We start from the raw sequence: 16,567 nt of genomic DNA, 5'->3' as shown, positions 1-16,567 counted from the left end.
TATAACTGAAAACTTGAAGGAGAGACAGAGAGACAGAGAGACAGAGAGAGAGACAGAGAGAGAGACAGAGAGAGAGACAGAGAGAGAGACAGAGAGAGAGACAGAGAGAGAGACAGAGAGAGACAGAGAGAGAGACAGAGAGAGACAGAGAGAGAGACAGAGAGAGAGACAGAGAGAACTGGAAGTAGGGCAAGGCGGTATACTCCCTAGTGATGCATTTCTTCCAGTAAGGCTGAACAGCCTAAGCTTCCCTAAACAGTGATGACACTTGGGAATCAAGTGTTCAATACCTAAGTCGGTGAGGGACATTCCACACACAAACCACCATAGGTTGATTTAGCTCTAGTCCTAATTATGCATCTATGATTTGCAAACATAAACAGATGATTCCAAACTTCAGTAATTCCTGGTTTATTAATATGTAAGTCTCGTGTGAAATAAGTGCATTTCCCAGGGATATTTATTTCCCTCCCTCCCTCCTTCCCTCCCTTCTTTCTTTCCTTCCTTCCTTCCTTCCTTCCTTCCTTTCTTCCTTCCGTTCTTTTTTTCTCCTCATCCTTCTTAATGAGGATTATGTTATTGGATGGCGATATCCATGCCCCCTGACACTATGGAAATTCAATAATTATTTCCATGGTCTGATTTTCCTATCTGCAATAGAAAGAGGGTGGATGGACTCTTATCTGCCATCAATGTGCCTGTGATCTTTGCTTCTTGTTTTTCTGTACATATTTGGCAAATCATAAGAAACCTGGGTCATTTCCATTGCTAGAACAACGAACAGCCTGGCCAATGGGGGCACATCTTTGTGGTCTGGACTGCTATTTAAATCCCTGTCTGGCCAGACAAACTTTGGTTAAAATTATATTCTGTTACTTCGTCATGTGAACGTGGAGCTTGCTATTTTTAATACTCACTCAGCTGAGGGTTTGCCATGAATCTGCAGAGTTGTATTTCAAAACAAACAGCCCCAGAGAGGCAACGTGGAAGTCTCTTCCTCAAGGTGCTTGTGACAACAGGAAAATGGACAAGTTCCCCTCCCCGGTGGGAGACATGGAGTTCTTCTGATTGCTTTGAAGCTGGAAGGGGATGTGAAGGAAGCCCTACTTGAGTATTTACTTAGATGGCGGTCCTCCCGCCCTCCGTGCATACTTATTGCAAGGCTCAAATATTAATGGCTCTGATAGAAACTGTTCTTTCTCTTCGCCTCTTCCAACTGTTTCTTCTCTGACCTCCTATAGCATGCATAGGAGATGAAAAGGGATGCAAGGAATTAATTTCACTCAAAGAACAGTCCACTTATAACAACTCTCAAACGGTGGTGAAATACTGGGGGCTGACATTGCCCAGAGTGGTTGCTGTCACCTAAACAATGACCTCTGAGACTTTAAGGGATGATGTCTGTCCATTGCCATACACTAATTTAGACCCCAACATGGCTTAGCATAGAGGTACATACCTGTAATTTCTGCACTCAGGAGGCAGAGGTAGGAGGGTTCTAAGTTCCAGGCCAGCCTTTCCTACACAGAGTTCTATGCCAACCTCACTACATAGTGAGTTCAAGGTTAGTCAGAGCAGCATAGTGAGACCATTCCTTTAAAAAAAACAATAAAAATATGACATAAAGTGGAACAGGAACTGTTAAATCCAGTTGCCTGCATATGTGATGGAGACATAGAGTTTCCAAGGACATAGAGGACAAAGCATGATCCAAGAGTCTGTTGAGGAAATGCATTCCTTATCTTTTTTCCTCTAACTTTTTGCAATTCAGAGATGGTTATGCCATCTTGTCACAGATCTATAAAGTATTTCCCATTCAGTAACATTCTCAATATAAATAGGTTCAGTGGAGGTCTATTATTCCTGGAATTCTAATCTGACTGACCAGAAAGAAGTGTCCGCAATGAAGATCTCATTCATTCTAAACCACCAAGTTCAGAGCTAGTTCACATTTGAGAGTGATTTCTGCTAGAAACCCGATGACTTTCTATGATGCAACTATCTTAAGAAAAGGCAGCAAAAAGGGAGGAGTAATGACTTACTGCTGGCTTTGGAAATTAAGAGAGGAAAGTGTTTTGACTATTTTATAGAGGCTCTGTCTGTGTCCTGAGTTTGTATGTATGGGGCTGGGGATCAGGCACAGAATATGGTGCATGCCAGTTAACTCGCAATGTGGGACTTGCAATAACAATGAGAAGGCAAGCTGGAGTCATAGGTGTCACATGCAAGCTTCTGTTAAGAGTGCAACAGGGTTGCTACTCAGCTGTGGGGGCAAAGGTTGTGGCTGGCCTGGAGGAGCTATCAGAGCAAGAAAGGATGAGGTTGGCCTTGGTTGGGCTTACAGAACAGAAAGAAGAGGCAGAGAAATTCCAGGGGAGGTGTCCATGCAAATCTGTGTTTTGTAAAGATCCTGTGGGAGGGGCTGGAGAGATGGCTTAGCAATTAAGAGCACTGTTCTTGTAGTAGAGGCCCTGTGTTCAGCTCCCAGCATCCATAGGGCAGCTCACATTTGTCTGGAACGTTAGTTTCAGGAGATCTGATGCCCTCTTGTGACCTCTACAGGCACCAGGCAACAATACAGTGTATGTAAATGCAGGGACACACACACACACACACACACACACACACACTCACACACTCACCCCAGGACCCTAAAGTTTGTATCAACAGTGGAAGCTGATACAGCTAATGGCTACTTAACATGCTACTTAATGTGTCATTCCTTATACTAAATGGTGTCCGTCCAGTCTTATCTCACCTAATTCTTAAAGCAGCCTATGAAGATGTAATGGTTATCCTATTTCACACAGGTAAGTATGGCAGGGCCTGGATGTCCAGGTCTTACAAGGTAATGTGAGTTTTCAGTGATGAAAACTCAGGTAAGAAAATTAAAGGGGCCGATGGGACCACAGGCTGGGATAGAGGACAGTTTACCATTGTTCCTAGGGATCCATAGGCCTCCTTAAGTGTGTGAATCACTTGAACATTAAAACCACATCTGCCATTCGGTCTTGATAAACTAGACTTGGACTACAGCAGTCATGTCTTGAAAACCCTAGTTCCAGTGGGGACATGGGTGTGGGTGAGGGTGAGGGCTAAGTCCCAGGACTCATCCCAGTCAATATCCTGTCATTCCGGTCTGGCTAACAGCGAGTGCTCAAACTCTATTTGCCAAAAGGGAGACTCCCTCTCCTCCCTCTCCCACTCCCATCTTCCTCGTACCCTGGGGCAATTCATTGTTTTCCTTCCCCCACATCCCGCATTTGGATTCCTATCTGTCTGAGAGCAGGTTGGCTCTCATTAAGGCACTATCTGTTAAGTTGAATGAGCTGTTACCCAGGCAAACTAATTACCAAGGGCAAAGGTAAGGATACTTGAATGGTTAATTGGAAGTGTCTATACGCGGCATGACTGGCACCCCTTCTTGATTCGCTGATTTTATCATTCTAGGCGACAAAGGACAAAAGGTACATTTTATATTTTTCCACCATGCAAAGGTACTAAAGTTCTCGGGATGGACATTGGAAATGCGCCCACAGACACGTTCTCGCCCGGGACACCGCCCTAAGATCACAGTAGGAAGACTCCTTTCTCCTTGGTTGCGCTTGGCAAGCCCTGCCCCTAAAGAGGGGCGGGGGTGGAGGTGGAGAAAGAAAGCGTCCACACCACGCGCGTCAGCCCGAGTACCGACTGGCAAGTGATCGGGGCGCGCGAACCTCTGCCATTTATTTATTTATTTTCTTCCCACCGGGTGCGCTGTCCCTTTAAATGGGAATGCTGCTGCTGGCTCCGTAACACCGGAGCCGGCAGCTTGTTGATTTCAGCGCTGGTGAATTTCACATTGTTTCCACTTCACTTTCCTTGCCCCGGGGGAGGCTCGAGTCCACTCCCGGACACCGCCACCGATCTCGGCAGGGCTCGAGGAGGGCAGGAGCCCGCAGCGGCGCAGCGGGCGGGGGCGGGAGGACCCGGGGCCGGGGCCACACGCGCACCTCGCTGCAGTCGGGCTCCTCCCGCGAAGGAGCGCGGCCGCCCCGAGCGCAGCGCGGCGCGGGGCCCGCCCAGAAGCCAGCCCGCCCACGGGCCGGGCTGCCCAGCCGCGCCGGGAGGCCGGGGCGGGGTGGGGGGCGGGGGTGGGTGCCGCGGCCGCAGCGGAGCCGCCGCTCGGCGCGTTTTGCATGAAGATGGCGGCTCCCACCGCCAGCAAGGCAGCCTCCCTGGGCTGCAACAACAAGCCTGCCTTCCCGGAGCTGGATTTCAGGTCTGGAGCTCGGGTGGAGGAACTGAACAAACTCATCCAGGAATTCACTAGGCACGACCAGCGGGAATACGACGACCAGAGAGCGCTGGAGATCCACACTGCCAAGGATTTCATCTTTTCCATGCTGGGTAAGGAGAACGGGGAGGATGTGTGAGTATGCGTGTGTGCGCGGGTGTGATGGAGCGGGTGGAAGCTATGGTCCCCGCTCTGGCGTTTGCCCGGGGTGTCACCCCTGGTTCCGTGAGGTCCCCTTTCCTCTCCACCGCCAGCTCAGCCGCCCCCTCCGCTCCTGCCTGCTGCGCTCGGCGCGGGGTGCCCCTCTCCTTCCCGATCGCCCGCTCTTTTGTTGGTTCCTCGGCCGCGGGGCTGGCGGGCAGGTGAGGCGGCGGCGGGAGACGCCTCCTGGCTTGGGGAGTCCCCGAAGCGGCTCGGGCCGGCTGACACCGGCTTTCCTGCAAGCCCGGGCGGCCGTGGTGGAGGCCGACCCGTGCTGGAGCGACAAGTTGCTTCTGTCGTGGTTGCGGCGCGGCGCTGTCACGCCGAGCCCCGGGTGGCCAAACTTGTTGGGTGTTCCAGAGTAACCCGCGGAAGTAGTCCGGGCGCCCGGAGTTGCCTGCAACTTTGATTTGCAAATCGACTTCCCTTTGAAGGGGTCGGAAGCATTTCCGGTGCTTCTCCGGGTTGTTGCTGAGCTGGAATTCCTAATTCCTTGCTTGAACACGACTAAACTCAGAGCTCTGGCCGCGGAGGAGCGCTGTCCCCCTCGTCTTTGTGTATTGTCCTACTGATGGCTAAGAGGTGCTCAAGTTTCCCACTCTGAGCAGCCCTGGGTTAACCCCCCCCCCCATCGTATCCCCCAGTTCTTCACCTACGGGTCTGGAAAGATGAAGAAAAATAATGGGTTCCGGGGATCCAACCCCATCCCTGGCGTCCTGCGGTGGGATTATTGCTTCTGAGTTGTAGAATGAGCATCCGCTGCTGGGAGCCTTGAGTGTGTAGCGCTGTCATGCAGCAGTGGTGGCCCCGTGGTTTACATTCAGCAGGGCTGGACTGGAGGAGCCTTGCTCTCCAAAGGTTTCCACAGTCAATTTTTCAGATCGTGGTAATTGTGATTGACAAAGGCCTTTTAACTACAGGACAGAGTCTTTGCATGGTCTTGGGATCTAACGAGATTGCACTGTTGTTTCTTCGTACCTTATTCCCTCCAGATACCTTTTCTTGCCTCTCTTAGCTCAAGTCGAATTGATACCGATTGAATGTGGTCCACTGGTCCTATGAAGAATTAAGCAAGTTGGATGGGCCGTGTTAAACACGGGAGTATGTTTTCCTTCTCCTGCTCACTCCACGCGTTTATTCTAGGTATTCTAGGTGGGGAATGTGGTTGAAAGATCCATATTTGGATGTTTGACTGTTTAATTGAATTATTATTTTAATTCACGATGTGGTGAGAGTCAGCTTTCAGAAAGGAGGGTAAAAGCCCTTACAAAGCCTCCATATCTTAGAACCAAACCAGTGATTGTCAGAAAGATGGGTGTTGGGGGTGGGGTTAGGCACACACACAGAAAGCTCAAGGCAGTTATTTAAGTTGCTTAACCATGGCCTTTCTCTTTGGCATAACTAACCACTGCCTGCCATTATGGTATAGTAGCCCCCCTCCCACCCCCTTGTCTGTGTGTAGAGATAGTGGTGAGGAGAGTCGTGGGAGGTGATGGGGAAAGTAAGTTTAAATGTCAGGTTCAATGGGAACTTGTGCACGGTCCCTTCATCTGATACAGTGAATTAGTTAGGTCTTAAGTCACATACAAAAGGTAAATTATTCCAGGGCACTTAATTTATGCGTGTGTTTAATGTCACCAGCGGCACTGACGACAGGTAAACAAGATTGGCTTCCCTTCCTTCTCAGTCCTTTGACCTTGGAAGGGTTGCTTCCCCCCCCCCCCCCCCCCCCCCGGGACTTTGGCATTTCCACCTGCTGGAGAGAGACTTCAGGAGTAGCATCTAAGCCCTTTGCCCCTCTGGGTACTACCAGGCAGATGGCGAAATGAGCTTGCCTGTGTGTGGTACTGCATTCATTTTCGAATCCCTTGGTTTCCTTTAATGAGGTGCTGGCTTTTCTAGACCAGCGAAGGTTTAGCGACAGCCAGGGTCCCCATGTGGATTTACTTCTCACTAAAGCAGATTTTCGCTTGACTTGAGAAACAAAATCTCTTTTTTTTTGTACACTTTCACTTGCTGTGGTCTAGAGTCTTTCATGAATATGCAGATAGGGTGTCTTGATGACCCCACCCCCAAGCTTGTTAAGGTGGTGTCACTTGGGTGGCATCAGGCCCTCTGTTTAGGGAGCTGTTGGGGGGGGGTAGTCCTCTTGGCTTTGTTCTGTCTCTTGTCTGAACTGCACCTGAGGATTTTCAGCAGTTAAAAAAAAACATTATCCTCTCAGTCAGGATGAAATGGCAAAGGCGTTTGTCCAATCCTCTTTAATGGAAATGTGCATAATGCTTCTTCCAGGCGCAGGCAGTTGGGGGCCAGGGTTGATGGTCAGATGACCCTATCTGTGCTACAAGGTTGTTAGCTTGGACCAAGGCCCTTCTAGCTTCCCATCTTTTCATTTTATCTAGTTTTCTTTTGGGGGGGGCTCTGCAGATGAGTGAAGGAAGCAGCCAGTGTACTCAGTAGCCCCCCAGCAGTAGGATACCCAGTAACCTGTGTAAGCAAGACCTGCACAGGCTAAGGCTGAGCCCATTGAGGGTCATGGAAGACTCTGGGCTCTGTTTGTGCTGCGATTCCAGTGCCTTTGGAGGCCAAGCATCACTTCAGTTTCTCTACACCTTGTTCTTTCAGGAGAGCGATGGCTGCTATTATCTAGTTAATATCTGAGAGACCGCAGAGTGTGTCGAGAGGCTGGAAGTCCATAATGAACGCCGTTTATCAAAATTCATAGAAATCATCAGAGTTCATTCATGTTTTAATAATATTTGATATTTGCATACTCTCTCTGCTGGATCTTTTGTTACCTTCCTTCCCTAGTGAAGTCGGATGGAAGAGTCGTGGTCTTTCCATGGAACACACGTGGAAGAGAGAGTGTGCAGGAGATGAAGAAGGCAGGAAGAGATGTGTAGTCACCAACAGACCAGGGTTTGGTGCCGTGGCCTGGTCATGAGAGCAGCTGTCGGTTGCTGACCGCTTTCTCAGGGCAGAAGCTCCATGGGGTCTTTCTGAGCAGGGGCTTCATTCCCAACTCACAGGCGAAGATGCTGAGAGGTAGTGGGATAAAGAGACCAAAACGAGTGGGTAATAAATCATGGTGACTCAGACACGCTCCTCTCCTACTTGAGTGCATTCATCGTAAAAGCAGTAAAAGCACGGGATTCAGGCAAGAGAGAGCTTTGTTTTGAGAAAGCAGTTGTTTCAGGGTTTTTGCTTCTGTTTCGAACTGAGAGTCTTCACGTTAACGCAGGCAGCCTCTGCAGTGATTGCTGAAGCAAGCACTCGGAGCTCAAGTGTTTTATTCCATGACAAGATCACCTATTTGAATTCTTGATTGGGGGAAAAAAATCACAGTGACTGTCACACACACTAGTTCCAGCCCCACTCTGCCCCTTGCTGGCTATGTGGTATTAGTTGTTTAAGAAATCTTTTATACGTAGACAACAATAATGCATCCTTTCAGCATGGTATCTGGATGCTAACTGGAGAGGAAGAAACATGTTATTATTTATTGAAGAAAGGTACTGTATTAGAGAGCACAGTGAATTTCATCTGAAATGACTAGCACAGCCTCACTCCAGAAAGAAGTATGGAGTCCAGTTTGCAGTAGCCTGGAGGATATGGGCTCTGGCAGAAGGGAGCCTGGCTAATTCCAACATTCCGTTTGTGTATGTTAAGCTTATAGTGTGTGCTTGCTATGACGTTAGCTCCAGTGCCTACGTCTTCCATCTCCTGTAATCTGACAGTCTTAAGGATGTGTCCCATTCAACTATATAAAGCAGATGCCGTCCTGGAGACGGACCGCTGAGAGGTGCCAAGAGGACAGGTTCTTCTCGGGATCACTTAGAGCTGAGTTTTGACCAGCGAGCGGCCTGTTGGCTGCTCCGTTAGACTTGGGTGTTTTCAGTGCAAGCGCCTGCATCCCTTTTGTTTCCCTCACTCTTTGCTCAGACACTGGAAGGACCTACATCCTGGGGAATATTGCTCTTACTGGCCTGCTATGCCTGCACAAGCAGGGGTGATTTCTCTTTGCCCATTGGTTGCTGTCTGTTCCTTTCAGTACAGTTTTTTTTCTCCCACCCACCAAGTCCTGTTAGCCTCTGCAGGAATCTGAGAGTAAAACAGGGAGCAGAAACTTTGAGAACTTCACATGGGTCTATTTTGATCCCATTTCTTCCACAACCCCTGCATTGGATATTCACTCTAAGAACAGGTTGCTGGCTGTCCCCAACCAGCCCAATAAGCACCATGTGGCCCCTTCAGAGTTCTTCTGAGTTGACTGCTCCTCACCCTTCAAAGTGCTTCTGAGTGCTCTGGGACCTACCACATTTCCAGGCGATCTTCACGCCTCCTGAGGAGGGAGGTCATTTGGAAGCGGTGACTTTCTGATCTGTGGATGCCAGTTCACGCAGCAGCATTTACTGTCAGTGTCGCCATATCAGCCCCCTCTGCTTGGTTTAGTGTTGTATCCACTAATGTGCTATTCCCTTATAAATTCTAAGATGGTTTCCGGTTTGTTCTCTTTCTGGAAGCATTGTACATTTAGGGCAGTAGGGCCCCTCTAAATGTGTGTGTGTGTGCACATGTGCGCAAAGTTCAGTTGGTTCTCAGAAATGAGTCCTCCATCCTCCTGAGGTGAGTTTTGGGAGCTGCTGTGGGTCCTGGGTCCTGTGGTTCTAGTGCCATCATTGGACACTGCACGGCTCCTGATTAGGCTAAGCCTCTTTTGTATTCTCACAGCCTATTCGAGTCCCTCTTGTCAAACTGAGAACTTGTCATTGAATGCTAAGCCCTTTCAATTCTCCTGGGGAACTTTAGAAAAACTCAGACTTTCTGGTCCCATTTCAGATGTATTGATTGAGAATCCCTAGAGATCTCCAAACTGGGCATTCAGCACTTCTGTCTGTCTGCCTTAAAGCCTGAGGCTGCTCATTATCTGTCTACTAGACCTGTTCCCAAGCGCAGTGAGTGTCTTCCTGGCTATCTTTGGAGACTAGATCCGTGCCGATGAGCCCAGTGAGTGGAAAACACCAGAAATTTGCCCAAGTTTACTATGACAAGTTGGCAACATAGATCTAAAGTCAGGCTAGTGCACAGCCTCTGATTTCAGCAAAGGCCATATTCTCTTCCACTCACCTGGGTTAGGGATCCAGCTTCCCCATCAGAGCTTCTAGAGGCTTGCTGTGTGATTTTGGGCAAGGCATTTTTGGAAGTTGAGTCTCAGTTTCTATGTAAGAACACACCAAGGGGGTTTAATAACTCTACCTCCTTCCTGTGTTTGATTGCTTTGGGATCTGAAGTCATTGTGCAACCCAAGAGAAGGGCATCGTGTGGCTCTGTTTTGTAATCTGTGGTGTCTGGGTGACCCTGTGTCTCCTAGCCTTCGTTGATCCTCTTTCTGTCCATTTTCTATAGCTGGAACACAAGAAGCAAAATCATTCTACACTTGATCTTAGCCAAAAGGCCGAGAAGCGATGCAAAATCATTCTGCATGCTAATCACTAATGATATTTCCACGCACATTTTACTAGACATCTGTGTTTGCGCCGTGCATACACCTGTAAGTGCTTACGTGCGTACTGTTGTGTATAACAGAGACCCGACAGGATTGATGCTGTTTTTACAAGTTCATCAATATGGTGTCCTATACCGCACAGTGAAAGAAAGGCTCTGATGAGGAGCCTGTGGAATGAGGCCTCGTCCTGTCTTTTACTCCGTCTGTCTTACTCTAAGAGAAGATGCCGCTGTTCAACTTGGAGCTCACTCTGTGGTGTACTAATTGAGGGTGACAGACTCCTGACATGGGTGACCTTGAGAGCCTTGTCACCTTCCAGTGTCTCTCTTGTATCACACTGCAGGTTCTATACAGAAGATCCATGTTTCTTTCCTTCTTCCTTTTTCTTGTTTTTTTTTTTTTTTTAAAGATTTTATTTATTTTATATATATGAGGACACTGTAGCTGTCTTCAGACACACCAGAAGAGGGCATCGGATCCCATTACAGATGATTGTGAGCCACCATGTGGTGGCTGGGAATTGAACTCAGGACCTCTGGAAGAACAGTCAGCACTCTTAATTACTGAGCCATCTCTCCAGCCCCTTGGGTTGCTTTCCTGATTGGCTTCCTAACCTGGCTCCATGGAAACAATGAATTGTGAGTCACAAAATATACACATGCATGTGTGCACATACACAAAATAGACATATGCATGTGTGCACATATACAAAATAAATACATACCATAAAAATGTAAAAGAAATCACTGTTGTCTCACAAGAAAGGCAGACGCCAGACTATTATTAAATATTTTACTTATTGGGGATAACAAAGAATCACATGTTCTATTTCAGATTTACTTTAAAATGTGTATTTTAATGCAGAGTTTCTTTGAAAATCCGTATCACATTGCTGTCTCCATATAAGTGCCCTGTTCTTGCCAGGCATGAAGGAGCACACCAGTGATCCCAGAGCTTGGGAGATAGGAGAATCATAAGTTCGAGACCAGCCTGGGTGATATCCAGTGAGTCTAAGCTAGCCTAACCTAAGAAGTAAGACCCTGTCTCAAAACCCTACTAAATAAATGATACATACAGTTCCTCCCTGGAGTTCATAGAATGGACTGGATTATAAAAAGAATCTATTGCCACAAGAACAGTTAAGGATCCCAGTTGGACATGATGCCTGTGCTTAGATAAAATCCTCTAAAAAGGAAATTAACTCTTTTCTGAAATTGTTGCATGATTTTCTCTGTTAAGCTACACTTGACTGACTATCTTCTCTGGAGCTATGAGATCTTGGTCTTCTTACGTGGTAGAGGAATGTAGGTGACTTTTTCTACATAAGACATTTCTGCCTTTCTTAAGACGTCCCCAAGGGCAGCATAAGAAATGCCCAGTGTGTCTATCTGCTTCAACTGCTTGCCAACAGCAGCAGGCAGTGCCTTGTACACTCATGGGCATGGGTCCTTTGGTATGGCCCTTGTTTTTTTCTCCTCTGGGCATCTTATGATTCTCCTGGACTGGCCCCCTGTCATTGCTGGTGACTTACACTAGTTATCTTTCCCCATGTTCTATCATTTATGCTCCAAATGGCTGTATGCTTCCTCTGGGACTCCAATTACAGCAATTCTTTGTTATAAATGGAGTATTTACAGTCGATAATAATTTATCTTTGCACAGTAAACAAAGTGTTTTATAGATTACAGTCCACATCCTTATTCTGTATAATGGGGGTTAGGCTAGGCCTTTGTGAGAGATTGTATAGGCAGTTTTAACTGCCATTTATGCGTGAGAGCATCGAGACCCGGAGGTCATGGGACACGACTCAGGGTTGCAGGTTCCACTGTGGAGCACGACTCACTCCAGCTTACTGCTGCCTCTTGGTGCAGAATACAGCAAAGAACTTCCAGGGCTTTTGACCCTCAGCCATTTCCCACAGGTTTGGGGGACGATTCTATCTTCTCAGACAAGACCAGGGCCACAGGTGTCATCCACCTAAGGGCTTTTTGTTTTCCTCCTGAGCCAAGGAGAATTTGTTTGTTGTAGACAGATTAGCTGAGAGTATGCACTTCAAACCCTGTGGCCATACATTTTCCTGATTGCTTGGCCCTGCCCAGCTTTTTTCTTACGGTCTGTGGCATTGGTTGTAACAAGCTTAGGTAAATACTGTCAGCTCAGTGGTCAGGTAAGAACAGTTCATAATTATGCCATTGCATGAGGTCCTGTCTCCGGGGAAGAGCTGTTTTTCATACTCTTCAATGCCCGTGCGTGTATGAATTCCCTCTGCGCAAGACAGAGAACCAGGGACAGAACCACTGTAAATAAACAGGTGTATGGAACTGTTACTCAATTTGTTTGTTTTTCTTCTTTTTTTTAAAAAATATTTTTTTCCTCAGTACAGAAGACTTGTGTACTGTTTGTGAGCTAAATGAAGCCTAGAGTGGGAGTTGGTCTAGATTGTATTCATATTTGTTTCTTCTAACAATGTCTGCCTCGTATACACAGCGGATGGTGCTAAGCGTTCATACATTAGTTCATGGTTGGTGTGCAACTGCATGCTCGCGTAGCTACTACCGTCATGTAGTCACCATGTAAGAACATCGAGTAGTGAATACGAACAGCGAGGCTACCTCCAAGGCTTCTTTCTTTCTGTTCTCTGGAGGATGGATACCGTGATTAAACTTGCAGATGAATCGAGGTGCAGTCATAAAGAAAACAAGTAGTGCAGCCAATCACAGTGAGGATTTCTGGCTGGACAGAGTGCAAGTGACAGGGAAGACTTCCTTGAAACAGAAGGAGCTGGCTGCTTGACGCCCAGGTCCGAGTGTATTCCAGGTAGACAGAAGAGCAAGCAGAGAGGGGGGGACAGTTGCAAGCACTTTCAGGACTACTTAAATTATAGTAAGTCTCATTTCCTTTTTTTGTAGGTGGTGGATTTCCAGGTGGGACCACACTTGACCAAAGCTCGTGTTTTTATGGAGATGAGGGGAACTTAAAAAGTTAGATTACAGGGCTTTTTAGGATGCTTACCAGTTTCATGCTGGAAACAGGAGCTTGCTTTGTAGCTCAGGAGAGACTTGAACTTTAGCCCAGGCTGCCTGTGATTTGTGGCATCAGCCTCCCTAGTGGTGAGCCTCCGATGGTCAGGATTCCAGGCTTGTAGTACCATGCCCAGCAGGACACAGATGCTACCAAGATCCTTTGGAGTCCTGCTATTCTCTGATTTCACTTTTGATAACCCTAGGGCTAGGAAAAAAGAGAAATCCTGGGTTGATTTGTGAACACTGCACTGTTCAGGGGATGACAGTGAGACTTTTGTTTTTCTCTAGTCCTCCCCAGTTTACAAAATACTTTCACATGCAGGTTACCCTCCGCCTGACTTACCTTAGCCCTGTGAAGCAGGAAGGAAGTTCTCCCACCTTGCTGAAGGTCACAGACAGCGGGTAGGGGGTGGGGAGCATCAGACTCCAGTCCTCTGAGGAACACCCCATTGCCTGGCCTTGTATGCCAGCTCTTTCCCAGGCTGTCTTGGAGTGGGGAAGGGAGCAGGCTTCTGGATCCCAGGGAGGTCAGAGGTCAGAGGCATCATAAAGCCCAAAGCCTATGGGTCCTCATGTGCCCATGCCTGGATCCTTATTCAACTTTTTAAGTGCTTTTCTAGGCTGCTTCAAGAACGTCTTCCTAGCAGCTGCAGCTGTTCCTAATAGCAGCTGCGTGTACGGCTTGTGTTGTGATTAATAAAGGAGGCTCAACAGTTTGTTCTCGAAACTGTGCCCTTGCTGTGCACAGCCTGCTTGCTTGCACGCAGGCTGCTTCTGATTTTGAGCAGCACAGTCCTACTGGCATACGATGCACGAGGGGCTCACATCCTTGTTGTGAGAGACAGGGTCCATCTGAAGCAGCGGTTCTTAACCTTCCTAAGGCTGCGTTAGACCCTCTGATACAGTTTCTCATGCTGTAGTGCCCCCCATCCATTAAATTATTTCATTGCTACTTCATAACTGTAATTTTGCTACTGCTATGTAAAATGTCTGATATGCAGGGTATCTGATATTTGACCCCAGTAGGGGTTGGAAACCACAGTTGAAAATGGCTTATTTATACCAAAGTGGGTGCCCTGAAAGGCTCTGGACAGATAGGATGGTGAGGCAACAGTCCTGTGGGTGGAACAAGGCTCACAAATGGTACCCAGTCCTGCCTATCAGTCAAGGAGTGCATGTGTGTATGTTGAGGGCAGCAGTGAAAGAAGCCCACCTTTTCCCAGTTTGGCTGCTGGGTGGTTTCAGAGCACGAGTGTGCTTTGGTCTCTGGCTTTTAGCAGGGATTCCTGGCTTTATCCCCAGTGCCTCATGTGTAGGTATGGGATGGAGGGATGGAGTCTTGAGTGTGCAGTTCTGTACATCTGGTTAAGCAGCTTCGGGAACCTCACTTCCAGATCCACTGCTTCAAGACCCAGGGTTGATAGCATTGGAATGTTTGGGTTTTTTTAGTGAGAGAGCCACAGCTTTTCAGAGATTGAGACCAAAGTAAAACTTTAAAGAGATACAGTGAGGGTTGACCCTCTAGGTCAGACAATATGTGAGTTTTTAGCCGATCCTCTGTGCACTGAATATACTAGAGAGCATTTGGGCTCTCTGCTTTGGGGATCAAGAGCATCTGGTCACATTGGGCAGAACCATGACCTCATTTTTTGGGTGTATTTATATTTTATATTCGGCTTTTATTGACTAAAATAATATCAGTCATGCTGTGAGAAAGGTAATAGTAACCCTTGGTTGCCCATAAGGACTCAGAAGCGAAAAGCAGTGATGCCAGACATCATTGAGCTACTGATGGAGTGGGGATTTGAACCTAAGAAGTCCATTTCAGGCAGAAAACAAATACATTGTTGTGATCTGAATAGGTTTGGTCCCCATAGACTCATGAGATTTGAGTGCTTGTCCCTCAGGGAATGGCACTACTATTTGCCTTCACGAGAGTTGGCTTGGTCGTGGTGTCTCTTCACAGTGATAAAACCCTCACTAAGACAACTGTGCTAGTTAGTTTCTGTTAACTCAAACCAGGGTCATCTGGGAGGAGGGAACCTCAGTTGAGAAAATGTCTCCATCAGACTGGCCTGTAGACTTATTGATGGAGGGGGGCCCAGCCCACAGTGGGTAGTGCCACCCTCGGCGGATGAAAATGTGGGCTGAGTGAGGCCTGCGGAACCACCAGTAAGCAGCATTCTTCCATGGTCTCTGCTTCATTTCTCCCTCGAGTTCCTGCCTTAGCTTCCCCCGGTGATGATGCACTGTGACTTCTAAGCCGGAAATCAATTCCTTCCTGTCCAAGTTGCATTTGGCCATGGCATTTATCAAGCAAGGACATGCGTTTATACCTTCTTTCTTTTTATTTTTCTTTGTGTGTACGGGGGTTTGGCCTCCATGTATGTCTGCGGATCATGCTTTATGCCTAGGGCTGGCAGAGAGCAGCAGCAGCAGAAGGCACCCGATCCCTTGGGACTGAAGTTAAAGACAGTTGTGAGCTGCCTGGCTGGGAGCTGAACCCTGAGTCCTCCAGAAGAGCGGCCATCCCTTCAGCCCCCAGATACCATTTTTCTTAACCTTCCTTACAAAAATACAATTAAAGAGACTTTGGCCATGTAAAGTGGAGTCCACTAGAAGACTCATACTATTTAACCTTACATAGGTGGCTGGATTCCCTCCCTCCTCCATTTTACAGTCATGGGAATTGAGGACCACAAAGGAGGGACACCATTATCTTTATCTTCAGCTTCACTCTTGGGTAGAGTGGAGATTCGCAGAGCGTTGGACCACAAATGATACTGAGCAAGGTGTTTGCCCACAAGCCAGTTGTCTCTGTAGTGTTTGCCCCTCCGGGAAGACTGCCTGGCTTTGAAGTCATTTCAGGAGGGCTATGCATCAAGGTTGAGGACATTGCTCTGCAACAAAGCCTCCTTGTGCTTTGAAGTTCTCTTTAATAGCTGTTAGAGGAGTGTATTTTGGTCTGTCATGTTTGCTTTGGTCTTTTGTATTGTTCCCCGCCTCTTCTTTTCCTGCTTCTTTCCTCTGAGTCCTGTCCTTTTACACCTGAACTGTTTTTCATAACTCTCGGATGGATATTTTGATCTCTGAACAATCCAAATCTGGGATAAGGAAGGTTGGCTGGTCTTCCCTATGTTTCTCCATAGGCTGGTCTATATCTTGGGGAGAGAGACAGGATGCACTACCCTCTCTTTGGGTTGGTGGTCTGGGAGCCGGGTCCCGAGGGTTTAACAGTGTATCGACCCCCATCACTGTACTGATAGACACACTTAACTCCAGTGGTGGAGAGTGACTTCTTTAAGGCTGGACAACAGTGGCAATGTGGATACTCTCAGGGAACACTTGCTCCACGGTTGCAGGTGCTTTGGAATTAGTAATCCATTTGATTCTGGCTGTTTACCATCCTCACTTTGCAGCTGAGGGAATCAGTGTCTTAAAGTCACGTGATCAGGCCTGCACTCAGCCATACAGTGTGGCTTCTTTATTCCTTCCCTATTCCTTAAGGAAGTTATCCCAGGCTCTGTGTGGTAGAAGATGGACAGCCCTGGCTAGTGACAA

General features: G+C 47.6%; 1 protein-coding gene across 4 annotated transcripts in view; it reads left to right on the top strand.

Annotated features, from left to right (window-relative positions):
• Nucleotides 1-4,108: 4,108 nt before the first annotated feature.
• Mb21d2 (Mab-21 domain containing 2) overlaps nt 4,109-16,567 on the top strand; it is a 98,872-nt gene continuing 86,413 nt past the window's right edge. The window contains exon 1 of one of the 4 annotated variants that reach the window (XM_029470502.2): nt 4,109-4,389. In XM_029470502.2, the coding sequence (XP_029326362.2) occupies nt 4,179-4,389 (211 nt within the window). In that variant the 5' untranslated portion in view covers nt 4,109-4,178. The remainder of the gene's footprint in view (nt 4,390-16,567) is intronic. The other 3 variants (XM_085832498.1, XM_085832496.1, XM_029470503.2) reach the window with 3 other exon arrangements.

The sequence above is a fragment of the Mus caroli genome, unplaced genomic scaffold, assembly GCF_978045245.1.
Source record: "Mus caroli unplaced genomic scaffold, Mus_caroli_1 scaffold_17, whole genome shotgun sequence".
Classification (NCBI taxonomy): Eukaryota; Metazoa; Chordata; class Mammalia; order Rodentia; family Muridae; genus Mus; species Mus caroli.
This window is presented reverse-complemented; position numbering and strand designations above follow the sequence as displayed.